The sequence below is a fragment of the Chiloscyllium plagiosum genome, unplaced genomic scaffold, assembly GCF_037043375.1.
Source record: "Chiloscyllium plagiosum isolate Xiang-an unplaced genomic scaffold, Cpla_swu_hap1 HiC_scaffold_1, whole genome shotgun sequence".
NCBI lineage: Eukaryota > Metazoa > Chordata > Chondrichthyes > Orectolobiformes > Hemiscylliidae > Chiloscyllium > Chiloscyllium plagiosum.
In genome coordinates, this window is record NW_028270139.1 from 31036926 (window position 1) to 31064719 (window position 27794).

The 27794-nt window shown below is 39.7% G+C and overlaps 1 protein-coding gene across 5 annotated transcripts in view; it reads left to right on the forward strand.

The window, feature by feature from the left end:
* pde5ab (phosphodiesterase 5A, cGMP-specific, b) overlaps positions 1–27794 on the forward strand; it is a 302084-nt gene that overhangs the window by 216766 nt on the left and 57524 nt on the right. For all 5 annotated transcript variants that reach the window (XM_087985784.1, XM_087985782.1, XM_087985783.1 and 2 more), the window contains 5 exons: positions 945–1527; positions 4882–4971; positions 18476–18547; positions 22571–22660; positions 23937–24074. In XM_087985784.1, the coding sequence (XP_087841910.1) occupies positions 949–1527; positions 4882–4971; positions 18476–18547; positions 22571–22660; positions 23937–24074 (969 nt within the window). In that variant the 5' untranslated portion in view covers positions 945–948. The remainder of the gene's footprint in view (positions 1–944; positions 1528–4881; positions 4972–18475; positions 18548–22570; positions 22661–23936; positions 24075–27794) is intronic.

Sequence of the window (27794 nt, forward strand, 5' to 3'; positions counted from 1 at the left end):
ATGGTAGAGGCTGGTACAATTGCAACATTTAAAAGCCATCTGGATGGGTATATGAATAAGGAAAGGTTTGTAGGGTTATGGGCCAAGTGCTGGCAAATAGGACTAGATTAGGTTGGAATATCTGGTTGGCATGGACGAGTTGGTCAGAAGGGTCTGTTTCTGTATTGTACATCTCTATGACTCTATGACTTCTCCTCCCTCCAGCCACATGAACACAGAAGTCCACCACTTCCTCACCCTCAATCACTCTCTCTCACTCATCGTTTCTCACTGGGGATAAATGAGAGTTTGGGCACTTTTGGCAATATTAAATCAGCTGTATGTCACCTTTTGCTTTCTAATGGAAATCGAAATCTGGAGAGATGAATAACGACTCTGGTTCAATATTGCACACTTCATATTATTGCTCAAAGTCAATATTACCCTGACCACCTAAAGTCACGCACTTTCCTGTTGACTTGCTCTCTCAATTAAACATTTATTCATTGCTACCTCTTTCTTGGATACATTCTTTAATAAATTGCTGTTGGATTATAGGAAATTAATTGAGCCTGTCCAGCATAGAGGAAAAAGGAGCCACAGGTTACAGAAATCACATAGTCAAATTACTGTAAAAGTGTTTAACAATAGACCCTGTAGCTAGATTCCAACCTGCCAGATCCTTTATTTGTCATGCCTGTAGGGACCCGAGCCGTTATAGGCTGATTAGCATATTCTCCTTAGAGCATATATGCGGAGCTAGCATTTTTACCATTTAAATATATCTTTTAGAGACACTTGACTGAGGATCCGTGTTTTGAGCCATGCAGACTGTTTTCTTAATAAATTTGCAGTCAATGTCAGCTACTAGTCATTTTCAATGTAAAGTTTCTTATAGCAAACCTTGAGAAATAAGTGATACCATGAATAAGCAGCATTTCTGTTTTCTATGTGGTGTTTCACAGGGAGATGGTCAATGCATGGTTTGCAGACAGAGTGCACACTATTCCCACTACAAATGAAACTGTGAGAGACCTCAGCCCTATGCATCAAATGGCCCAGTCTGAGAGTGCCACGCCTGGAACACCTACAAGGAAAATATCTGCTTCAGAATTTGACAGACCCCTGAGACCCATGCTTGTTAAAGATTCTGTCGGGGGTTTAACATTTGTCTTTGACCCAGATAGAAAAGAACAGATGCCAGTCAAGTTTCCCAAGCCTGCCTGTGAAGCCGTACCTGTCAACGACCAGTGTTCCCGACTTTTAGAGCTTGTCAAGGATATTTCCAGCCATTTGGATGTTACAGTGCTCTGTCACAAAATCTTTCTCCACATCAATGAAGTCATTGCTGCTGACAGGTATTCACTCTTCCTCGTGCACGAGGACAGCTCAAATGAAAAGTTTCTTGTGAGTCAGCTCTTCGATGTTGCAGAAGGTTCCACACCTGAAGAAACTTCAAACAATTGCATCCGATTAGAATGGAACAAAGGAATTGTTGGATATGTAGCAGCTACAGGAGAGCCTCTGAACATTAAAGATGCATATGAGGTACGAACAACTCAGGTTCCTTTGACTGCACAGATGTAGACTTAATCACTTTACAGGAACTTCAGAAAAGCTCAGTGCAGTGGCTTCAGACAATGCAATTGCAGTTGTGTTTTTCGCATTGATTCTATTGTCCAAAGAAAGGCGCTTTGCATATCAAATCTTAAAGAAGAAAAAAGATCAGAGTCTTTCCATGGATTTCAGTGTTTTGAGAACTAATATAAGTTAAAGACAAAAAAAAACTGCAGATGCTGGAATTCAAAGTCAACAATTGTTGAAAAATGTGGTGCTGGAAAAACACAGCAGGCCAGGCAGCGTCCGAGGAGCAGGAGAATCGACTTTTCGGGCATAAGCCCTTCTTCAGGAATCTGAAGAAGGGCTTATGCCCGAAACGTCGATTCTCCTGCTCCTCGGATGCTGCCTGGCCTGCTGTGTTTTTCCAGCACCACATTTTTCAACTCTGGTACTCCAGCATCTGCAGTCCTCACTTTCTCCTATTCAAAGTCAACAGGCAGGAGGCTGAAAGAACACAGCAAGCCAGGCATCATCAGGAGGTGAAGTCAACATTTTGATGTAACCCTTTTTCAATCGTTGATTTTGCCACCTCTGGGAATTATTTATAAGAAAATCAAATTTAACTTTGATTTTTGCTTTCTGAAATGTTGAAAACCAGCCTACAAGGAGGTTGTGTGTCTACAATGTTCTCAGGACAATGTCCCAGCAGTGTCAAATTATTCAGTAAATGGTCCCTAAATTCAATAGTTAAGTATTTGGGAAGTCAGAAGCCACAAATTTCACTCATTCTATCCCTCTCCCTGGCAACTGTATGAGGCAGAACCAGATTCTTTCTAAGCATTGTGCTATATTTGACACAGAAATAAGCTTTCAACATATAGCACTAGGACCACATACTTCCATCTTCATAATATCCCCCTGTGTCGGTACATCTGCTACTAAAACCTGACATGCTTCTGTTATCTTTGAAGTTGACTATTCCAAGACTCTCCAACCCAGATTCCACATTTGACCCTCTCTAAACTTGAAGTCATCCAGAACCCTGCTTGTCTCTGTCCTCATTTCAAATGCTGTTCACAAACCCTGTGCTTGCTGACTTACCCTGACTCCTGGCCAAATAACACCCCAATTTTAAAATTCCTATCCTTATTATGAAGTTCTTTCTTATCTCTACAATCTCTTCCAGCCTGACAACCCTCTAGAGTATCTGTGTGCTTCTAATTCTGACATTTTGAATATCCTCAGTGCTAGTCGCTTCCACTATTGTCAATCATGCCTTCAACTACTTGGGATCTAAGCTTTGCAATTCTCCCCTAAATGTTTCTGCCTCTATTGCCCTCTTTAAGACACTCCTTCAAAGTTTTGCTTATCTGCCCTAATATCTTTCATGTGGCTCAGTGCAATATTTTCTTTTATAATGCTTCTGTGAACTGCCTTGGGACAGTTAATTATGTAAAGACTCTATATATAGTCTTTCACATAATGGCGTGATAATAACGCCAAGGTCCTGGGTGTGGGTGGCACAGTGGCTCAGTGGTTAGCACTGCTGCCTCACCGTACCAGGTCCCAGGTTCAATTCCAGCCTCGGGTGACTGCCTGTGTGGAGTTTGTACATTCTCCCTGTGTCTGGATGGGCTTCCTCTGGGTGCTCTGGTTTCCTCCCTGGAGGGTTGGTGTGGACTGGTTGGGCTCAAGGGCCTGTTTCCACACTGTAGGGAATCTAGTCTAATCTAATCTAAATTCATGATGGTGATTTTGTTCATAAATACTGCCTATTACATTGTAATGGTTAGTTTATCTTTGTAGTTTGCATGTCCTGCTAATTTCTTGTAAATCATAGAAACTTTTGCAAAATTTTATTTAAATTCCTAACATCTAAATTCTTTAATGTAATGCCTTAACTTGAGTGTTTGATATCCATTTAGATTGGACAGGAGGAGAGTGCTTAAAAAGTCAAATAATAGCTTTCAATCTTTACTGCTCTGCTTTTTATATAGTTGTTTCATTTTAGAAAAATACATGATTTCTTTATTACTTAAGTCGTTGTTTAAACATTAATGGAAGATCACCATGATGATTGGTTGATTAATTGTTTGTTTGCCTGATTTATTTTTGTCACATGTATTGAGATACAGCGTAAAGTGTTGTTTTGCATGCTATATTGACAGATCACACAGTATAAAATGCATCAGGGTAGCAGAGTGCAGAATACAATGTGACAGCTGCAGAGAGAGACATCAAAACTAATGACTACAACTAATTCAAATAATATACAGTGGAACTGTTCCTGAATATTGAATAATCAGTACAGGAATCAGTGAAAACACTGATTAGTGAAAGATGCATTTATTTCAGAATTATACCTATTTAGTAGTAAATCTTCCGCTGATAATTTTTTAGATTACTTACTTACAGTGTGGAAACATGCCCTTCAGCTCAACAAGCCCATACCGACCCGCAACCCACCCAGACCCATTCCCCTACATATACCCCTCCACCTAACACTATGGGCAATTAAGCATGGCCAATTCACCTGACCTGCACATTTTTGGACTGTGGGAGGAAACCGGAGCACCCAGCGGAAACCCACACAGACACGGGGAGAATGTGCAAACTCCACACAGTTGCCTGAGGTGGGAATTGAACCCAAGTCTCTGGCGCTGTGAGGCAGCAGTGCTAACCACTGTGCCACCATGCATCACGTACTCTCAACTGGGGGAAAATATGTAAAACAAAACATGTTATATTTGCAAGTTTTTTTTCAAATTATGCTTATTTTTAATCAATTGAATGTCAATATTATTTGAAGACAGCTTCTCTTTTAACACAGAACTAACAAAGACTTCAGAGTGAGGTTAATTATATTTTATAACATAATCAATGTATTGTTGTTTTAATCTTGCTGTTAATTCTAAATTCTTCATTTCCTGTTACAAATAGGCTGTATCAGCACCAGATTGTGAAAAAAAAACCTCTCAAAATATCAAGTACAGGAGAGTGCCAGTATAAACCATCACATTATCAATTTCCAGTATTATTTTCGTTTGACCATATGGTCTACATTGCTGCTCAGTAGGTGGTTATTTTTGAGCAGAATGCCTTCTTAAGATATAATTGTGACATGCTAGAAGTGATGAAAAACTATCTGCAAAGTTACATATCCTTTTAGGAAGAAGACAGACATTGTTGCTGCAATTTCAAATAGTAGGCTAAAATACATAACAGATGGGAATCATCCAAAATCAAAAATCAGTTTGTATAGGCCATTCACTTAATATATTTGCATCTCTCTGTACAAATGATGTACTAAACTCTTACAGATCTGTTCTCTAACCCTCACAGGATCCCAGATTCAATGCAGAAGTTGACCAGATCACAGGGTACAAGACACAGAGTATTCTGTCGATGCCGATAAAGAATCACGAAGATGAGGTGATTGTCATTTTCTGACACTATATGAGTTATGATTCAGTTGTGATGTGATAAAATGAGCAGATTGGCTGAGTCTTGTTTCTGTACTTTTCAGTACCTTTAAGCTCTGATGACCTTTAATGTTGTGGTGACTAGAACTGTATATGTTACATTATTCGGGTATGATCTGACAGTGCACTGTCCAGCTTCAACATAACTTTAGGGAATTTGAAATCAGCTGTTTTGACAATACAGCTGGAATTCTATTTCTATTATTGCCTCACAGTCTGATAACATTGTGAGCAGCAAGTTGACATAACACTGCTCGGTCTGTTTCAAGTTGTGTTTCACAAGTTCCACCTCATCTCATCAAAAATATAGACACGTCTCCTATTTTTAAATTTTTATATGTATTAACTAATATTTTCTTGAACTGGTAGATAAAGTGTAACATACTACAATACAAAATGTCATTTTTGTAATTGATTAACTAAATGCAAACCATGTTGAGCTCATTGAGAATTGTTTGCAGCATTATGCTATCTGTGAATTTAACTGCTGTGCCTGAAGACATTGATTCATAGTTAGAGTCATGTAACAATATATTTCTACATTTGAAACAAAAAGAATGATTCAGACTTCTCATATTCTCATTATTTATGTAGAGGAGAAATAGGCAGATCACCCAATTCTTAAATTGTCCCCACCCCATTGTGGATTACTTACTCACTATGTATCCTTTGTTTCTGTACTTTTAACAGATTACAGATACATCTCAACTTTTACAACTTGGTCTGAGGATTTTGAGTACTTATTGTTTGTTCATGATTGTGGTTGAAAAAAACATGGTGACATTTCTACTTGAACCACTGCATTGTCTCTATTGATGATTTGTTGTGTTCAACCAAAACTGGGAAGACCATTCACAACATTTCAACAAAATAATCATTCTGCAACAAACAGCTACTTTGGTACTAAGCTTGGTTCTCAAATTGCCAAAGTAAAAGTCACATATTTGGACTACAATGTGGGACAAGGCTAAGTAGCATCCAGAGAAGCAAATATATGGTTATCTTAGATTTGCCAGTATTTAAGACAAAATGAACGAAAGATTTTGTAGTTCATAGACTTGAATAGATTCTATTGGAAGTTTAGTCTGAATTTCAGCACTGCATTGGCTCCCCTGACTGTACTGTTAAAGATCGGCATGGAATTCTAAAGAATAGAGGAGGGTCAGAGTGCCTTTGACAACTTGAAAACTATACAAATTATCATATCAGTTTTAATGGTACTGAATTATATTAAAGCATTTAAATTTGCTATTGATGTCAGTGACATTGATGTTGATGCAGATATATCACAGCATATTCAGGATCAAAGATTAGTCCATCACTTTCCTCAAATTTTGAATTATTTCCTGTAGAAATTTTCAACTGTGGAAAAAAGACTTTGAGTTTGGTATTGGTATCACAACATTTTGAAGTCTACATGTTAAACAGTACTGCGGAGACTTATTTATATGGTGCATAATCTTCTAACCGTTAATGCAAAGTTCCATATCAAAAACCTGAGACTGTTTCATTTGGATTTAATGTTACAGCTGTACAATCATTCATGGGACAGGAAGAAACAATACCAAAACAACTGTTTAATAAAGAGCAAATATTCCAGAAACTCATATTTCATGATCAAAATTGACTTATGTAGGATAGGACTTTCATGCAAAGTCTTGATGTATTTTATGTAAAATACATTTTTACTGCTAAATAAAATCTGTGTAAGTAGAACGGATATAGTGAGGGATTATAGTAGAAAATGAAAAGGTCTCTTAATAATACCTCGGTATTTTTTCTTGTAGATAGCTGTTAGGAAAGATATAAACCTTGAAGTTACATTTTCTTGTGTTAAGAAGGGAAAATATTGCTTATAGCTCATTTTTGGAGTTGATTGTGAGTTTGGAGGTAGAGTTGCATAATTGTACTTTTGATGTGGATTTGCAAAATGTGTAGTGAAGATTTAGGGTTTGGATGCAGATGGTTTAATACATTAGAGAAATATTGTGCTTTTGCCTACCAGTAGGGATCCAGACATACAGAATAACTGAAAAATCCAGAAGGCAAACAGTGTATGTGTAGGTCAGAGAGTGGAAGCAGGAGAGGTAAGATGTGTGGCACGAAATCCTGCAATACTCCTAAAAATTGAGATTAGGAATCACATACATTTCCTCTGAAGTTAAAGTAATAGTGAATTTAGCTTGAGGTTTTGTTTTAATTGTCTCAGGGTGTCTCAAGGAGCAAAGCACCCAGTAAATACACAGGAACTTGCCAGAAGGATAGCAGTTACAGTTTTGCCATTGTGTGGAGACAGTGAATCTTTGCTGGGCTGAGATGTTTATGAGGGTATTGTTAGGATAAAAGGAATAGCATGAGGTTGAATCCTTTTCCTGGTTTTTGTGCTGATATCTTTCCAACCTTTTTAGCTAGAGCAATAGTGTTTTTTTTTCATGCTTGATAAACAGTTTATATTTTATGTATACAGTATAATCTTATGATGTGTTCTGTAACTGATCACCATAGTTAAAAATAGATAAAGTTAGGTTCCATGTTTTACTGTGGGATCTGACTTATCCTATATTAACATCAACTATGTTCATAACATTGCCCTAAGCTTGATCTTGCATGTTTCTTTAGTGTCTCCCCTATCTTCAGTTACTAGTGGTGTATTGCAAGGATCTCTTTTGGGGCCAATGCTGTTTGTCATTTTTATAAATGACCTGGATGAAGCTGTAGAAGGATGGGTTAGTAAATTTGCGGATGACACTAAGGTCAGTGGCGTTGTGGATAATGCTGAAGAATATACAGAAAGACATAGATAAACTGCAGAGCTGGGCTGAGAGCTGGCAAAAAGTGTTTAATGTGGAAAAGTGTGAGGTGATTCACTTTGGAAGGAGTAACAGGAATGCAGAGTACTGGGCTAATGGTAAGATTCTTGATAGTGTGGATGAGCAGAGAGATCTCGGTGTCCATATGCATAGATCCCTGAACGTTACTACTAGGTTGATAGGAAGGCGCACAGTGTGTTAGTGTTTATTGATAGAGGGATTGAGTTTCAAAGCCATGAGGTCATGCTGCAGCTGTACGAGACTCTGGTGCAGCTGCATTTGGAGTACTGCGTATACTTTTGGTCGCTGCATTATAGGAAGGATGTGGACATATTGGAAAGGGTACAGAGGAGACTCACCAGGATGTTGCCACTTTTGGAAGACTGCGTGCAATTCTGGTCTCCCTGCTATAGGAAGGACATCTATACTTGTAAAACTTGGAAGGGTTCAGAAAAACATTACGAGGATGTTGCCAGTGTTGGTGGGTTTAAGCTACAGGAAGAGGTTGAATAGGCTAGGGCTATTTTCCCTGAAGCAATGGAGGCTGAGGGGTGACTTTACAGAGGTTTGTAAAATCGTGAGGATCAAGGATAGGGTAAATAGGCAAGGTCTTTTCCTAGGGATGGGGGACTCCTGAACGAGAGGGCATACTTTTAAGGTGAGAGGGAAAGATATAAAAGGGACCTAAAGGGCAACTTTTTCACACAGAGCATGGTGCATGTATGGAATGAGCTGCCAGAGGAAGTGGTGTAGTCTGGTGCAATTATAACATTTAAAAGGCATCTGGATTCATTTATGAATATCAGAGGGATATGGGCCAAGTGCTGGCAAATGGAACAAGATTTATTTGGGATACCTAGTTGACATGGATGAGTTGGACTGAAAGGTCTGTTTCCATGCTGTATATCTGTATGACTCTATGACTCTATCTTATTTCCTATAGCAGGGAGACTGGAATTGAACACAATATTCTAAAAGTGGTGTCAGCAATGTCCTGTACAGCTGTGACATGACATTACAACTCCTATAGTCAATGCACTGACCAATGAAATGCCTTCTTCACCACCCTGTCTCCCTGAGACTCCACTTTCAAGGAGCTATGCACCTGCATCCCTAGGTCTCTTTGTTCAGCAACTCTCCCCAAGGCCTTACCATTAACTGTATAAGTCCTACCCTGGTCTGCCAAAAGACAACACCTCACATTTATCTAAATTAAACACTATCTGCCACTCCTTAGCCCATTGGTCCTTCTGATCAAGGTCCTATTGTACTCTGAGATAATCTTCTTCATTGTCCGCTATTAACCATCCCTCCTGTATTCACATCCAAATCATTTATATCAATGACGAAAAGTAGTGGATCCAGCACTGATCCTTGAGGCCGCCAGTGTGAAAAGCAACCCTGCATTTGCACCTTCCATACCCTATCTGAAAACCAATTTTCTATCCAATTGGCTAGATCCCACTGGATTCCATGTGATCAAACCTTGGTAAGCAGTATACCATGCAAAACTTGTTGAATGCTTTTTTGAAGTCTACCACTCCGCCTTCACCAATCCTCTTTGTCAATTCTTCAAAAAAGTCTAATCAAATTTGTGAGACATGATTTCCCACGCACACACACACAGACTGTTCCTAATCAGTCTTTGCCTTTCCAAATGCATGTAAATCCTGTCCCTCAGAATCTCGCCATCAACGTACTCACCGCTGACATCAGGCTCACCAGTCTATAGTTCTTGTGATATATTTCTGAATTCATGTGATTTTCTGGCTACTGATAATTAGTGCACAGAATGTGTTTTAGAACACAGAACATAGAACAATACAGTGCAGAACAGGTTGCGCCGACCTGTGAACTATTCTCAGCTCATCCCCCTACACTATCCCATCATCATCCATATGTTTAAATCTCCCTAATGTGGCTGAGTTAACTACATTGGCAGGCAGGCATTCCACGCCCTTACCACTCTCTAAGTAAAGAACCTGCCTCTGACATCTGTCTTAAATCTATCATCCCTCAATTTGTAGTTATGTCCCCTCGTACAAGCTGACATCATCATCCTAGATAAAAGGCTTTCACTGTCCACCCTATCTAAACCTCTGATCATCTTGTATGTCTCGATCAACTTCCCTCTTAGCCTTCTTCTTTCCAATGAGAACAGACCCAAGTCTCTCAGCCTTTCCTCATAAGATCTTTCCTCCAGACAAGGTAACATCCTGGTAAATCTCCTCTGCACCTTTTCCAAGGCTTCCACATCCTTCCAGAAATATGGCAACCAGAACTGTACACAAAGTTCCAAGAGCGGCTAGCGTTTTGTATAGTTTCATATAGGAGAATCTAAATACATTTGTGCAGAAGAAAAATTTCTATAAATAATATTGGCTCACAATTTCTTGTGCAGCTGGAACATTAATTAGAGAGACTAATGTGCTTCAAAATTCAAATGCTTGTTTCCATTTGCATTCGATTAATTCTGCCAAAGATATGTTATCATTTGATTGAAGTCTCCCCTCATCTACTTTGAATAAAATGCATTGATTAGATAAGAGCAATTTGTTATAATTTATTCTTGAAATCTGTATCCTATTAAAGAGAAAAAATATACATTGCCTATTAATTGTCCCTGAATCAACACTCACCAAAGCAGCTTAGTTGGTTATTTATGTCATGACTGATTTTAGGACCTGTTGTGTAAAGACTTCAGGACCTTGGAGTTACCTTGCTAATGTTGTTATGGAGGAGCATATCACTGAACATCAATAGCACAATATGGATGGAGTTAGAACAGTCTGGAAGAATAGACCACCACTGCACCAGACTACTGGACTACACTGCTCTGCACGCTAGAATAAAAACAAGTCTTAAGAGCACATTGATATAAATACACAAAACGGACTCCTTATCCACTGTAGCTATCAAATCAGAGCCTGGTATCTGGATGTAAGTTTGATGGTGAACTGAAAGGTTCGCTTTCAGACATTTAATCACCATACTAGGTAACATCATCAGTGAGCCTCCGGTGAAGCACTGGCGTTAGTGACCTGCTTTTTGTTTATGCATTTAGGTTTAAAGTCAATGGGAGCACTGTGGAGCCAGCAACCATAATTCTATTAGTTTTAAAATAGTGATGGAAAAGTATAGACCAGATCTAAATTGGAGAAAGGCTAATTTTGACGGTATTAGTCAAAAACTTTTAAAAGCTGTATGGGGACAGATGTTCACCGGTAAAGGGATGGCTGAAAAATTGGAAGCCTTCAGAAATGAGATAATGAGAGTCCAGAGACAATATATTCCTGTCAGGGTGAAAGGAAAGGCTGGTAGGTATAGGGAATGCTGGATGACTAAAGAAATTGAGGGTTCAGTTAAGAAAAAGAAGGAAGTATAGACAGGATAGATCGAGTGAATCCTTTGAAGAGTATAAAGGCAGCTGGAGTATACTAAAGAGGGAAATCAGGAGGGCAAAAGGGGACATAAGATAGCTTTTGCAAATAGAGTTAAGGAGAATCCAAAGGATTTTTACAAATTCATTAAGGACAAAAGAATAACTTGGGAGAGAATAGGGCCCCTCAAGGATCAACAAGGCAGCCTTTGTGTGGAGCTGCAGGAGATGGGGGAGAAAAAATGAATGTTTTGCATCAGTGTTTACTGTGGAAAAGGACATGGAAAATGTAGAATATAGAGAAATAGATGGTGACATCTTGAAAAATGTTCATATTACAAAGGAGGACGTGCTGGATGTCTTGAAACACATAAAAGTGGATAAATCCTCAGGACCTGATCAAGTGTACCCTAGAACTCTGTAGGAAGCTAGGGAAATGATTGCTGGGCCCCTTTTTGAGATATTTGCATCATCGATAGTCACAGGTGAGGTGTTGGAAGACTGGAGGTTGGCTAATGTAGTGCCACTGTTTAAGAAGAGTGGTAAGGACAAGCCAGGGTACCTGATTTTGGTGGTGGGCAAGTTGTTGGAGGGAATCTTGAGAAAAAAGGATGTACATGTATTTGGAAAGGCAAGGACTGATTAGGGATAGTCAACATGGCTTTGTGTGTGGGAATTCATGTCTTACAAACTCGATTGGGTTTCTTGAAGAAGTAACAAAGAGGATTGATGAGGGCAGAATGGTGGATGTGATCTATATGAACTTCAGTAAGGCGTACAACAAGGTTCCCCATGGGAGACTGGTTAACAAGATTAGATCTCATTGAATACAGGGAGAACTAGCCATTTGGATACAGAACTGGTTTGAAGGTAGAAGACAGAGGGTCGTGGTGGAGGGTTGTTTTTCAGACTGGAGGCCTGTGACCACTGGAATGCCTGTGACCAAGGATTGGTGCTGGGTCCACGACTTTTCGTCATTTATATAAATGATTTGGAGTTGAGCATAACAGGCATGGCTAGCAAATTTGCAGATGACACCAAAATTGGAGGTGTAGTGAACAGGGAAGAAGGTTACTTCAGATTACAATGGGATCTTGATCAGATGGGCCAGTGACTAGTAAGTGGCAGATGGAGTTTAATTTAGATAACTGCGAGGTGCTGCATTTTGGGAAAGCAAATCTTAGCGGCACTTATACAATTAATGGTAAGGTCCTAGGGAGTTTTGCTGAACAAAGAGACCTTGGAGTGCAGGTTCATGGAAGTAGAGTCGCAGGCAGATAGGATAGTGAAGAAGATGTTTGGTATGCTTTCCTTTATTGGTCAGAATATTGAGTACAGGTGTTGGGAGGTCATGTTGTGGCTGTGCAGGACACTGGTTAGGCCACTGTTGGAATATCGCGTGCAATTCTGGTCTCCTTCCTATCGGAAAGATGTTGTGAAACTTGAAAGGGTTCAGAAAAGATTTAAAGGATGTTGCCAGGGTTAGCAGATTTGAGCTATAGGGAGAGATTGAATAGGCTAGGACTGTCTTCCCTGGAACGTCAGAGGCTGAGGGGTGACCTTATGGAGATTTATAAAATCGTGAGGGGCATGGATAGGATAAATAGACAAAGTCTCTTCCCTGGGGTGGGGGAGTCCAGAACTAGAGGGCATAGGTTTAGGGTGAAAGGGGGAAAGATATAAAAGAGACCTAAGGGGCAACTTTTTCACGCAGAGGGTAGTACGTGTATGGAATGAGCTGCCAGAGGAAGTGGTGGAGGCTGGTACAATTGCAACATTTAAAATGCATCTGGATGGGTACATGAATATAAAAGGTTGGGAGGGATATGGGCCAGGGGCTGGCAGGTGGGACTAGCTTGGGTTGGGATATCTGGTTGGCACGGACACGTTGGACCGAAGGGTCCGTTTCCATGATGAACAACTTTATGACTCTATGACTGTATGCGCAGATCAGGTGAATTAGCCATGCTAAATTGCCCATAGTGTTAGGCCGATTAGTCCGGGGTAAATGTAGTGGAATGGGTTTGGGTGGGTTGCTCTTCAGAGAGTAAGTGTGGACTGGTTGTACCAAATAGCCTGTTTCCACACTGTAGGGAATTTAATCTGTAGGGAATCTAATCTAATTGCGCAAAGCAGACAGAAAACTAGCCACTAGGATATATGAACATCAACTAGCCACCAAAAGACATGACCCACTCTCACTAGTATTCTTACATATGGATGAGGAAGGACACCACTTCGATTGGGACAACCCACCCATCCTTGGACAAGCCAAACAGAGACATGCACGAGACTTCCTAGAAGCACGGCATTCCAACTGGAACGCTGTCAAAAAAACACACTGATCTAGTCCCCATTTACCACCGTCTGAGAAAAAGAACAGGAAATGGTGTCACCAACCCAAGGAAACCTAACCACATAAATAGAAAGCGGGTCACTAACACCAGTGCTTCACTGGAAGCTCACTAATAATGTTACCTAGTGTGGTGACAAAATGTCTAAAAATGAACCTTCCAGCTCCGCGAGCAAACTTGCATCCAGAATCTCAACCTGAGCTACAAATCTTCTCAAAACTCACTTGAGCCTAGTATATCTATGATTATCATGTATATATATTTTGTTTGAATGTATTATAAATAGCATGAAAACAGTTCTCAACTTGGTCAGACATCACTTTGTGGAACACATAACTTGCCATACATATCCAAACCCCCCTAACGTTTGCTTTGGAAAATCCTCCTGCTAGGTGTAGAGAACTGTGCGTTTTGATGTGCATTCTACTAAAGAACATTTAACATTCAAAGTTTGTGAGAAGATTTGTAGCTCGAGTGCTCATTGCTGAGGATGTCACCTAGACAGGGGACGAAACGTTTGCAACAAAAACTTCCAGCTCGGCGAACAGAACCACAGCAACATTTAACATGTGCAGAGGCATGAAAAATGTCAAATTTCGTGTTTTGGTCTTTTTTTCTCTCTTTGCTGGTCAGAAGACATTGCACTTAGTGGCCCAGCATTTTCATAAAATTGAGACTGATTTCCAGTGGAAATTTCTCCTTATTTCTGATTCTTATAAAGAAGGAAGTGCAATAAGAAGTGCAGCCAGGTTGAGCTAAATCTATGGATGACTGCAAGTATCGTCCAATACAAATTGATAGGAAAAGGTGTTATTAACTTCCTTGATAGCAGTCAGATGGAAATAAAGACACAGGGTTCAGGTCAACAGTCTTCCAGAACCAGAGCAATTCCACCAGCTGCAAGGCCACAAACAGGAACATATCCCATGAGGCTATTACTGTCAGTAGCACTGATCATCTGCTATACCTTCTTAATCCAACACCTTCCAGGCTTGCTTCAAACTTGCTGTGTTGCTTTGAAGAGACAAGTGAGATCTTCATCCATGCTAAAACCTTTTTCTGACTACATCCACTTTAAAGAGATCCCAAAGCATTTCACATCCAGCGATTTATTTTATTGTAATGTAAGAAATGTAGTTGCTCAGAGTAAATGCCTCAAACAGCAATGGAAAATTATTGGATAATTTTGTTGCTTGTAATCTTGAGTAAGGGATAACTATAGGCCAGCGCATAATTTTGATGCTTTTCTTCAAAATGGTGTCCTGGAAGCTTTTTCTACTTGTTCACCCAATCACTTCACTGTTCACTATTCCATACACTTAAGACCTTTTAAAAACTTGCTGGATTAAGGCAGCTACTGTTGTGAAAAGGGGCATGTACCATAGAGTCATGGAGATGTACAGCATGGAAACAGACCCTTCAGTCCAACTCGTCCATGCCGACCAGATATCCCAACCCAATCTAGTCCCACCTGCCAGCACCTGGCCCATATCCCTCCAAACCTTTCCTATTCATTTACCCATCCAGATGCCTTTTCAATGTTGCAATTGTACTTGCTCCACCACTTCCTCTGGCAGCTCATTCCATACACATACCACCCTCTGCATGAAAAAGTTGTCCATTCGGTCTCTTTTATATTTTTCCCCTCTCACCCTAAACCCATGCCCTCTAGTTCTGGATTCTCCAATCCCAGGGAAAAGACTTTTTCTATTTATCCTAACCATGTCCCTCATGATTTTATAAACCTCTATAAGGTCACCCCTCAGCCTCCGATGCTTCAGGGAAAACAGCCTTAGCCTATTCAACCTCTCCCTATAGCTCAAATCCTCCAACCCTGACAACATCCTTATAAATCTTTTTTGAGCCCTTTCAAGTTTCACAACATCTTTCCAATAGGAAGGAGACCAGAATTGCATGCAGTATTCCAACAATGGCCTAACCAATGTCCTGTACAGCCACAACATGTATTCAATACTCTGACCAATAAAGGAAAGCATACCAAACGCCTTCTTCATGATCCTATCTACCTGCAACTCTACTTTCAAGCAGCTATGAACCTGCACTCCAAGGTCTCTTTGTTCAGCAACACTCCCTAGGACCTTACCATTAATTGCATAAGTCCTGCTAAGGTCTGCTTTCCCAAAATGCAGCACCTCACATTTATCTAAATTAAACTCCATCTGCCACTTCTCAGCCCATTGGCCCATCTGGTCCAGATCCTGTTGTAATCTGAGATAACCTTCTTCGCTATCCACTACTCCTCCAATTTTGGTGTAATCTGCAAACTTACTAACTGTACCTCTTATGCTCACATCCAAATCATTTATATAAATGATGAAAAGTAGTGGACCAGCACCAATCCTTGTGGCACTCCATTGGTCACAGGCCTCCAGTCTGAAAAACAACCCTCTACCACCACCCTCTGTCTTCTACCTTTGAGTCAGTTCTGTATCCAAATGGCTAGTTCTCCCTGTATTCCATGAGATCTAACCTTGCTAACCAGTCTCCCATGGGGAACCTTGTCAAATGCCTTACTGAAGTCCATCTCGATCAGGTCCATGACTCTGCCCTCATCAATCCTCTTTGTTACTTCTTCAAAAAATTCAATCAAGCTTGTGAGACATGATTTCCCCCACACAAAGCCATGTTGACTATCCCTAATCAGTCATTGCCTGTCCAAATACATGTACAACCTGTCCCTCAGGATTCCCTCCAACAACGTACCCACCAATGACGTCCGGCTCACTGGGCTATAGTTCCCTGGCTTCATCTTCATCCATCTTTATGTGCACTCAACAATCTTCTCTGTGGAATGGCAGAGATCGCATTGCAAAGTCAATGTGTGGAGCAATATAAATAGCATCATGTTGGGTGAGTGTAGTAACAGCTGAGGATATCCTCAGAACACTTCAACCAACTATTGCATGATAGAGGATCAATCAGAAAATATATCTTAGTGTTTTCTTCTCTCCAGCTTCAGAAAACTAAAAGCTAAAATAAACTGTTTATTTAAAAATCTGACATGCTACTTCTTGCAAACTCTGAATACACTGGCTTATTGTTTTTCTATGCTTGACATGTTATCCATATTCAACTTGGTTGGTTTCAGTTGAACATCCAGCAAAAGATTCAGGAAATAATTTTTAGTGGGAGTCAAACTTGGGGGACAATTTTCTCCTCCCTGGAGATGGAGGGAGAGGCAGTGAGAAGGGAAAATAATGAGTGAGTCCTTTAAGTATATGAGTTGGGATGTCATGTTGAGGTTGTACAGGACTCTTCTGGAATATTATGTTCAGTTCTGGTTGGCCAGTTATAGGAAGGATATTATTAATTTGGAGAGGGTTTAGCAGAGATTTACCAGGATGTTGCCAGATATGGAGGGTTTGAGTTATAAAGAGAGACTGGATAGTCTGAGTCTTTTTTCACTGGAGTGTGGGAGGTTAAGAGGCAATCTTATAGAAGTTTATAAAATAATGAGAGTATAGATAGAGGTAATGGTAGCTGTGTTTTCCCCAGGACTCCATGACCAGGGGGTATTTTAAGATGAGAGGAGGAAGACTTGAAAAAGACATGAGCAAATGTTTTACAGAGACGGTGGTTTGCATGTGAATAGCATTTTCTGAGGAAGTGTGGATGTGGGTAATTATAACGTGTAAAAGATGTTTGGATAAGTACATGAATCAGAAAGGTTTGGAAGGATGTGGGCCAGGAACAGGCAGGTGGAACTAGTTTAGTTTGGAATTATGTCCGGGATGGATTGGTTAGATAGAACGGTCTGTTTCCATGCTGTATGAATCTATGTCTCTGTGACTCTGACTCTGGAGAGAAATTCTGTTTTCAGTAGTTCACTAAGTTATGGGTAAAAAAGTGAGAAGATACTTTATCAACCCATCACCAATTAATGTCCTCAGGGGTCAGGTAAGGGGTTCAAATCACCACCTCCCTGACCACCTATCTCCTCAGACAGCGAGAATGTTAGTCAGTTTAATAATAGTGAAATCAGAGTAACTTAATTCCTGTTTTGGGAGGGATCTACTTCCCCAATCTGTGAGCAATCGGAGGCATGGATGGGGAGAGGGGAAACAGGGTGGTCTCTGAAAGTCACTCTCTGCCTTTGCCTCTGACCCCTCTGCCTTGCTCCCTATTACACCCACCCCACCTTGCAAGAACTGTGTAAAAGTAATTTACCTTCAGTCAGCTGGATCCCCCAAGGAGAAAATGAGGTCTGCAGATGCTGGAGATCAGAGATGGAAATGTGTTGCTGGAGAAGCGCAGCAGGTCAGGCAGCATCTAGGGAACAGGAGAATCGACGTTTCGGGCATTAGCCCTTCTTCAGGAAGAAGGGCTAATGCCCGAAACGTCGATTCTCCTGTTCCCTAGATGCTGCCTGACCTGCTGCGCTTCTCCAGCAACACATTTCCATCTTGGATCCCCCAAGGAGTCAACCTCAATCTATAATCCAGAGATTGTTTCTCTCTGATTAGCTTGCAGCTTCTGGCATCCTGGAAACCAGTTTTGAGGCCTGTGATTTGCCAAGAAACTCGCCAAAGCTTGCCAGCAGTTCTTCATCAGCTGATTGGCTGGGAATTGGTTGTGTTTGACTGGATGAGTTACCTCCCATCCTCCTCGCACCCCTCCATACTTTTAAAAAGAATGGGAAATTCCACTAACGTCATTGAATTTTATTGGTTGCTTTTTCTCTTAGTTGCAGCTAGACAAGTTGTGTTACAGTCAAAACATAATGAATATACAGGAATCAGAATGCAACACATTCAGTAATTTCATCGGGCTTTGTTAACTATTCCATGTACTTTGTTATTTTAGATTTCCAACACAATGGTATGAACCTTCGTTAGAGTTACTGTGCACATAGCTATAACTAGCATCTGTTTAATTATTTTATCTTACCAGGTTGTTGGTGTTGCTCAAGCAATCAACAAGAAATGTGGAACAAATGGAACATTCACTAAAAAAGATGAGAAGGTAAAATAAATGTAATAATTTAATTTTGATTGCACAGTAACCTTTTATCTGTTTTAATGATAAGGAATTGTAATTAGGGCGGCATGGTGGCTCAGTGGTTAACACTGCTGCCTCGCAGCGCCAGGGATCTGGGATTCTCCTCTCCCCATCTTGGGCGATTTTGCACATTCTCCCCGTGTCTGCGTGGGTTTCCTCCGGGTGCTCCGGCTTCCTCCCACAGTCCAAAGATGTGCTGGTCTGGTGAATTGGCCATGCTAAATTGCCCGTAGTGTTAGGTGCATTAGTAGGGAGTAGGGGAATGGGCCTGGGTGGGTTACTCTTCAGAGGGTCAGTGTGGACTTGTTAGGCCGATGGGCCTGTTTCTGCACTGTTGGGAATCAATCTAATCATCTAATCTAGTACAAAGAGACCAGGTCTGATGATTTATTTCTAAATTATAGATGTATTCCAGCAATATTAATCCAGGTGCCTTGAATGAATAGCAGAATAGGATCACTTGTTACATGCTGGATCTGTGGAAGATTTTCTGGTAAATCAGTAAGGTTTGTTCACATCTCTGTGTAACATATGCAAAATAGATGAAAGCAAATATTTGCAAAGCTTATTTAAAAGGTGAAAAGAGATTTATTTTAAAAACAGCTTAACTCTTATATTGTGTCTAATCTATTACAGTGGAAGTCTGATATAATGCAGATAGTGGGGTGCAAGAAATGAAACTATTATAGTGAGACTGTGTTCCAGCAGTATTCTCTCACAGTCAATTAATGTTTAAATCATCTTTACCACTTTTCAGGTGGATGTATAATATTGCTACAGGATCCATCTGATTTATCTGTCACTGAATTTACCTTCAAAAAATGTACTGTCGCAAGTAGAGAATTCATTATTTCATCTATGTATGCTCCCAGAATTACCTCTTCAGTTATTATACCCTCCAGTCCAGAGGAAGATGGTACTGTCTGTGAAGTGAAATGTAAAGGACAGTATAAATAGTAGTTAGAAATTTCTTTTTACAGTAAAATGAGCTTTGGGCGTAAATGCTGCAGTTGGACAATCATTTTGACAAGAGCGTAATTGACACTACAGTGTGGTACTATTTCAGTCATCGTCACCATCATCAAGGCAATTGTGGGAAATTCAGTGCAGTAATAATCAAGAAAATAATCAAATCAAACAATTTCTAATGTATTTCTAAGTATCTGTATAATAGAGGTGAGGTTACCAACTGTGTCAGGTGACAGAGGAAGCTCTGAATTTGTTACACTTTCACTAACCAATATGGGATTCATTTTGGGAGCCGTGAGATCCCTGCACTAAAAGTGAATTGGTTGTATATCGATTGACATTAAATTGATCTTCCGCTGTATTTCTCATTGTTGCATTAGGCCTGTAAATACTGGCTTTATGTTAAAGTAGCTCTGTGTTTTGTATTTTTATTTTTGCAACAAATAAGGTAGACCACATTCAAATTGAATTATGCAGAATTGGAATACTACTTGCCAGCAAAGTCCGAGTTGTTTGGGTTAGGTATTAACTATATAATTCTTTGTTAAGCTGCTACAACCTTGTATTTATTTTATCTCTCTTTTCCTTCTCCACATTTTTTTCCTGATAATCATCCACAATTGAACATATTGGGGGATTGTACTGAGATAGAGTTTCATAATGGTGAGAAGCACCTAATGTCTTTTCTCAAATGGGCAAAAGGTAATATTTTTGAGTTCCAATAATTCAGTGTAGAATATAAGACAGTGGTTGATTAAATGCATCTTTGTCAGTAGTCGAAGCATAAAATATTACAGTACAGAAAAAGGCTTTTGAGTCCTTTGTAGCTCTGCCAATTTTTGAAAGAACTCTTGAACTTTGTCCCAGTTCCCAGTTATTTTGAGTTGTGTACTGATGTGATGAATGAGGTGTTGTTGACTAGATTCAGATGGGAATTATAGATCCCTTGTATGGCTCAAAAAAAGAGCAGGAAGTTTTCTACCAAGTTAATTTTGAGGGCAAAATGCTTAGAATCATAGAATCCCTACAGTGTGGAAGCAGGCTATTTGGCACATCAAGTCCACACCACCTCTACAAAGAGCATCCCACCCTTCTACCCAATCCCTCTAACCCTGTATTTCCCACAGCTAACCCATCTTGTGTGCACATCTCTGGGGCAATTTTTCATGGTCAATCCAGCTAATCTGCACATCTTTGAACTGTGGGAGGAAACCAGAGCACCCGGCAGAATCTCGTGCAAACACAGGAAGAATGTGCAAACTCCTAACAGTCATTTGCCCAAAAGTGGACTGATTGGTCCTTGGCACTGTGAGGCAGCAGTGCTAACCACTGCCCCACTGTGTTTTCTTTGAAAGGATGGAGGGCAAATGGAGCACAACTTGCTTGAAATTGCCCTTCTGCAAGTTCCAATTTGCACTGGGAGCGCTGAATTCTCGAATCATGCATTGATATTCTAACCAACATACACATTCCAATCAATAGAGTGAAAAACAGACTAATTTAATCATTCTTAATTAAATCTGAATGCAAGTCATACCTGACATTTGAAATATATTAAAACATTTTTGAGATATCATTTTGTGCTATATAAATTATTGTTGTTAATATTTCAGGTGTGTATGCCTCTGATAGGAATATAGATTAATTCCAAAAATGAAAGGCTTGTCTTACAATGTGAGACTGAATACTTTAGGCCTATACTCACTAGAGTTTGGAGGAATGAGAGGAGATCTCATTGAGGTACATAAGATATTAAAGGGGAATGACAAAGTAGATATACACTGGATGTTTCCCCTTGTGGGACAATCCCTGCAATGAGAGATCATGATTTTAAGGTAAGTGATAGCAGATTTAAAACAGATGAGGAGGAAAGGTTAGTGAACCTGTAGAATTCATTCGTACAGAGTGTGGCAGATTCTGGGACAGTGGATAAATTTAAGGAGCAGGTTAAAGGGTCATGGAAAACGAGCAAGACAGTGCAGTTGAGGCTAAGATGAGATCAGCCATGATCGTATTAAATGGCAGGGCAGGCTTGAGGGACTGAATTGCCTGCGCCTGCTCCTAAATCTATGTTCTTATACAGGTTAGGATCCAAACGCTGTTGAGAGAAGTTTTGATTCTTAAAAAAGCAGGCTTGAATTACACAAAGTGGGCTAATGTCTTATAAATCTGATTCTGACCACAAATCCATCTTCAACCTGTAGCTTTATCTGAGGCCAGGAACTCCAAGGAAGATGGATGAAACTTGAACTATCCCAATGAAGTTGAAAGCTTCATTGCTGTTCAGCATTTTAACATTGGTTCTGGTCAGCTGGATCTCTAGAATATCAATTAACCCTTTTCTAGATGATGTTTCTAATTAGTCACTCACTGAATTTTATTAAGAGTGCCTTCTGATGTTTAGTGGCAATATGAATTCAAATATTTGGTTATAAACAGGATAATAAATGTTTTCTTCAAATTTTAGTTGTGCTGTTATGAATATAAAGCAATTGCAAGAGTAGTGTTAGCTGTGACAGTGTATATCTAATCCATTTTATAAAGTCACACTTGTGTTTTGATCCTATTAGGAAGCTGCCAAAACACCTCACTAATACAGATTACTCAATATATTGACAAATATTTAGCATTTATAGCATTGTTAAGATAACAGTTGTGTTTTTATTCTTCCTTTGAAATGTTTTGAGTAAATTGATTCTCCTGTGGTCTGAGTATTAATCTTAATTACTTCTGAAGATTGAGAGTTGAAAATTAAACTCAGACTAATTGTGGTTATCCGCAGTATGAAACTCTTTGTTTTTCCACCCCTCTCTTCAGTTCTGAAGAAGATTCATAATATCTTGAAAATTAAACTCATTTGTCTAACCACAGATAATGCCAAACTCATTGAATTTCTTGAGCTCTTTCTGTGTTTTTTTCAGATTTCTAGCATTCACAGTATTTTGCTTCTGTTGTGCTGATTGTATATTCCTGATGTTGAGTTCCATTGCACAGTGTCACTATTGTTATTGCTTTTAGGATTTTGCTGCCTATTTGACCTTTTGCGGGATTGTACTTCATAAAGCCAAAGTGTATGAGACTTCACTACTTGAAAACAGGCGCAACCAGGTACTGCTAAGGGCAAAGGTGATATTTGCCAAATGTCAGCATTAGAACATTGGCTGGGTACTAGAGAGAGGGCGGATGAATTTCCGGGGAGATTCCTACATTCATCACCCATGACTATGATGGGAAAAGTCCTGTAATCCCCAACAAGTTGCATTCATTTTGTTTTTCCAGGGTATCTAATACTCTGTCACTAAAATTGTCACAGTTCTACAGCAGCCCAAGACATTTTCCTCTGGGAGTTCTAATCGAATGTTACGTAGCAAATTATTTGATCTATTTACCATGCATCTACCATGCCTGTCATAGTAGGTGTTACACTTTGCGCAAAACATCAGCCAGTCAGAACTGAATGGATTCAGTAATTTATGCAAGAAGCAAGCAAGGAGTAATTGGATGAACTTCAGATAACCCTGGTTTCTCTCCAAGGACAGGAACCACACATCCGTTCATCTGGAGAAATTGCAAACTTCGACAGTAATTAATTGTCATTGACATCTTTCCGTCTGCCTGGATATGCAGATGTGCGATGGGAGAGTTTCCCATTTGCACTTTTGTTGACAGCTGAACAGACCAAACCTAGAGAGGCTAGTTCTGCCATGTGTGCAGCATAATTAGGTTGTAATCAGGTGCCATTGTGGGGATACGATTCTCTGCAATTTAGCATCTGCTGTCAAGCTCCTGTTGCCACTGATACTTATCTCATAATTCATTTCAAGGCATTTTCACCTAGGCCTCTTCATAACAGGCAGTATCCGAGCAGTGGACTTAAATGAACAGAATAAATTGACAGCAATTAACAGCAATGCCGGACTATCCCTGAGTAACGCGACAGTACACAAGAAAACACGGTTAAAGATCCTACATTTTTCTCTAGCCAGTCATCAGTAACCATGGGAGAGAAGCAACCTGTGAGTGGACAAATAGCAAGAGAGTGAGTGGTAGCAATATGCTAGGCTGCAGTACAGGGTGGGTGGGTGGCATGGCAGCAGCAGGAAGGCAGCTGGTGCCACAGGAAAGTGGAGTAGGAGAGTACAAGCTGGGAGACACAGCATGATTTGCCTTGGACCCTGCAGCCACCCAGTCACAGCCTTGACAATATCACTACACACTGAAATTTGGACTAAGTATCACTACATGATGTGCATGTACATGTGTATATAAATTATACTATCTTCTTAGCATTTTTCTTTTCATCTGAATGTATAAAAATCTGTCACTTGACTAAGCATGAAAAATAATGATTCACTTATTTATCATTAATTCTTTCCATCACAAGGTTCTACTTGATCTAGCAACCCTAATATTTGAGGAGCAACGTTCCTTGGAAGTAATTTTGAAGAAGATTGCAGCAACTATCCTTTCGTTCATGCAAGCTCAGAGCTGTACCATCTTCATTGTGGATGACAGCTCTTCTGTGAGTATTGGGATTAGGTCAATGACTTGATTCGGGCCAATCAGAGATATGGAGGTAGGTGGGATGGAGCAATGTAAAATTCCTCAGGTCCTCTCGTAGATTTCTATGGTTATTTTAGCAGACGCTCAGCTAAATCTGCCAGGATCCCAGATGCGTTGTGACCTTATATACAGAGGCTGTTGAGGACAGAATCTATATGTTGAAGTCAGGTGGAGTTTGGACTCCATATGTTTGGGATTTCTGCAACTTAAGTCTCATTGGTATCTGACATGTACCTGGTACTCTGAGGGAAAGAGACAACAGATACCCAAGGGGCTTGTCTTGAACAGCAGCAAGGGGAACAAACTATTTTTGAGGCTAGGACAGTGAAGTGGTACATGTTTAAGTTTACAGAAAGTTTATTTTCAATGTTTCCAGGGAGTCAGTAGGAGTTCAGGATTACGTGGGGGGAAAATGTAATCTACTCACTCATTACTCAGTCCCCCAGATCTATCAATAAGGTTGGACTTCTGAATACTTTGGATGGTTGAACATCCAAGAAAGATCTTAAAGGCATAGATGCATTCTTGCGCCATTCAAATGAAGTGCTTTCTCTTTGTCCTGACCTTTTCTTGTCAAATCAATGCTGGAGAGCACCAACAGACCTATTTGTGGTGTAAATTTTATGAAAGTTCAGAGCAAAGAAGCAATTTAGAAGGACCTTTTCCACAGTCACTCTAATGTGAGTCACAATTGCACTCTTTTTCAAAAAGGCATATTTTGGTTGCTTTTCCAGTTAGATTAATCTTTCATTTGTAAGGGTTGACAGTGTGATGCTGGAAAAGCACAGCAGGTCGGGCAGCATCTAAGGAGTAGGAGAATCAATGTTTCGGGCATAAGCCCTTCATCAGGAGTGGCTTATGCCCGAAACGTCGATTCTCCTGCTCCTCAGATGCTGCCTGACCTGCTGTGCTTTTCCAGCACCACACTCTTGACTCTGATCTCCAACATCTGTAGTCCTCACTTTCTCCTAATTGTAAGGGTTGGTTGATAAGATAATTACTTATTGCTTTTCTGAGATATATATTCTCCTAGGATCAGAAACAATGGTTTTGTTCATTTAAAATGCAAGCAATTAATAAAAAGCCCATTGAGATACTGGTAATAATGACCCATGGAATCTTTTCATTATTTCTTGAATCTTGTTTTAGCAATTTTATTATGGCCTCTCTAAATCCCTGATGCTAGCTTCCTCCATTTATTCTTTATGAGATTATTTTTTCAGTTTTGCTTAATTGAACTTCTTTACTGATGTTAGTACCAATCTAATAACAAAATGGAATGAATACATAGAATTATTGACAGCTAAAAGTAAATTGCAGTGTACTACAAAACAATAAGAAAAATAGAAAAAATTAATCTTAAATCTAGGCAGCATGATAGTCAAAGTTGCAATACCATGACAATTTGAAAGGCGATTCGGCTGCATTAACCACTTAACAGAAGCCATTTTTGGTGATTATATCACCCTTTAGGTTTAACTGGCTTCTTCACTTCCTGAAACAGAACAAGCAATTTGAAATTAGGCTGGACTGTGTGTGCCTGTATGGAACTGACTATCAGAAAGTACATGCCAAGCATTTCTGAATTATTCATCTCCATATCATTCCTATTCCTCACTTGGAAGCCACTTTTCATCTGTTCTTCTGAAATTCTGCAGGTGAAGATTTGAAATGGTGTGATGGAATCAAACTTGCATTCAAAAGTATATTGTGACATCATGCATTAGTGTTCCAATGTGCTTTGCCATGATCAGTGCATTTACTATTGATTCACTTTAACAAATTGTGTAATGTGTACAATCTGATTGAAGTGTTCAAATGAATGCCAACTTCCATCAAGTACAATACAAATTGCTTTTCTGTTAATAATTTTAACACAAATAAATGAAAATTAATAGTCATGCATCACATAAAGATAGAACAGTAGAATCTTATACTGTACAGTGATAGTTAAAGATTGCATATGAAAATTATTTCAACATTATGAATAAAGAAAATAAAATAGAGACTTAAAAAATTATGTTAACAAGACAGAGTCTACTCAATTCTGTCTTTCTGTTCTCAGATGCAGGGCCAGAAAATTTTCATCAGTTTTATTTCTGGTCCATAGCTGGCCGGTATACATAATAGAGTTTACTGCAGATATAAATCATCATTCAAAATGTTTGCTACTTCAGTTTTCCCTTTGTAATTGTATTTGGATGTAAAGGGAACTCATATATCCTGCATGTTCCTGGAAATCGAATACTAAATTCTGCAAGATTGTTTTTTGGGAATTATACAGTGACAATATATGCCTAATTTTGGAGCTATAATTACCGAGGCGGGGCGGGGTGGAAGGAAGGTGGGGAGAGGTTGACTGCTTTTCTGTGTCAGAAATAAATTTAGATAAATTTCAGGCACCACCCTTTAGGAAGGATGAAAAAGAAATTGACCTAAACTGAGGGACATTGTTTACAGAGCAAAACTAGCATTCATCTCCTCAGAGAAGAGTTAGTTAAGAGGAGATTTGAAAGAGGTGATCAAAGATGTGAATCAATAGAGATATCAAGGTGAAACTGTTGCCAGTAACAGAAGGCTTGGTAACCAAGGATACAGATTTTGAGGTGATTAGTAAAAGAAAAGGGTAATATTAGGGAACATGTTCTCCACAGTGACTTGATATAGTGCGTTCTACCTGAAAAGATTCAATCGCCACACTCAAAAAAAGAATTGGATAAATACTTGAAGGTGAAATTTTACAAGGCTATGGAGAAAGAAAACATGCCAAAGGATAGGCACAGGCAGACTTGGCTATATCGACTTCTCTTCAGCTGTATATTTCCAAGATTCTATGGCCAATTCAACATGTTATATTATGCAGAATATGTCATATCTAAGATATATATTGTTTCATATTTCATATTTTGTTTTGCTTGTTTTTGGGCTTAATAAATTGCTGCATGAGAGACTGGATAATATATTGCATTCCAAGGGACCTGTAATCAGTGGCTGCCACTGATTGCAAACATAGGCACTTGAAACCTAAACTTTTCCATTATATACCCAGGCTGCTATGAGCGACAAGAGAGGAGATTACAGGGCATTAACTTTAAAATCCTCTCTGGCCACAGGAGGGGTGCCAGAGGATTGGAAGACAGCTAACATGGCACCATTATTCAGCAAGGGTGGTAGATATCAACTAAGAAACTACAAGCCAGTGAATCGAACATCTGTGATAGGGAAACCATCAGAAACATTCTGCAAGACAGATTAATCCACATTTGAAGAGGCATGGATTAATTAAGGATAGTCAGCATGGCCTTGGAAGAGGAAAATCATATCTAACTAATTCCATTGAAAGTTTTGAGCAGGTGATTAAGTGCGCAGATGACACTGGCAATTGACACTGTCTACATGAACTTTAGGAAGGCTTTTGATAAGGTGTTCTATGGCAGACTGGTTAAGAAGCTACATGGAATGCAAAACAATTTAGCAAATCGTCTCAGTGGCAGAAAGCAGAGGCTGATGGTTGCAGGGTGATGTTGTGGCTGCATGTGTGTCCCTGAAAACAAAGTGACCTGATCATGAAAGCCATATGTGTCACTGAGGCCCAAAGTAAAGTGTTGAAGGGCTGAAGTGGTGTCTGAGTTGGCCTGAGAGTAGGTATGCTGATGAGGACAGTATGAAACTGATGGTT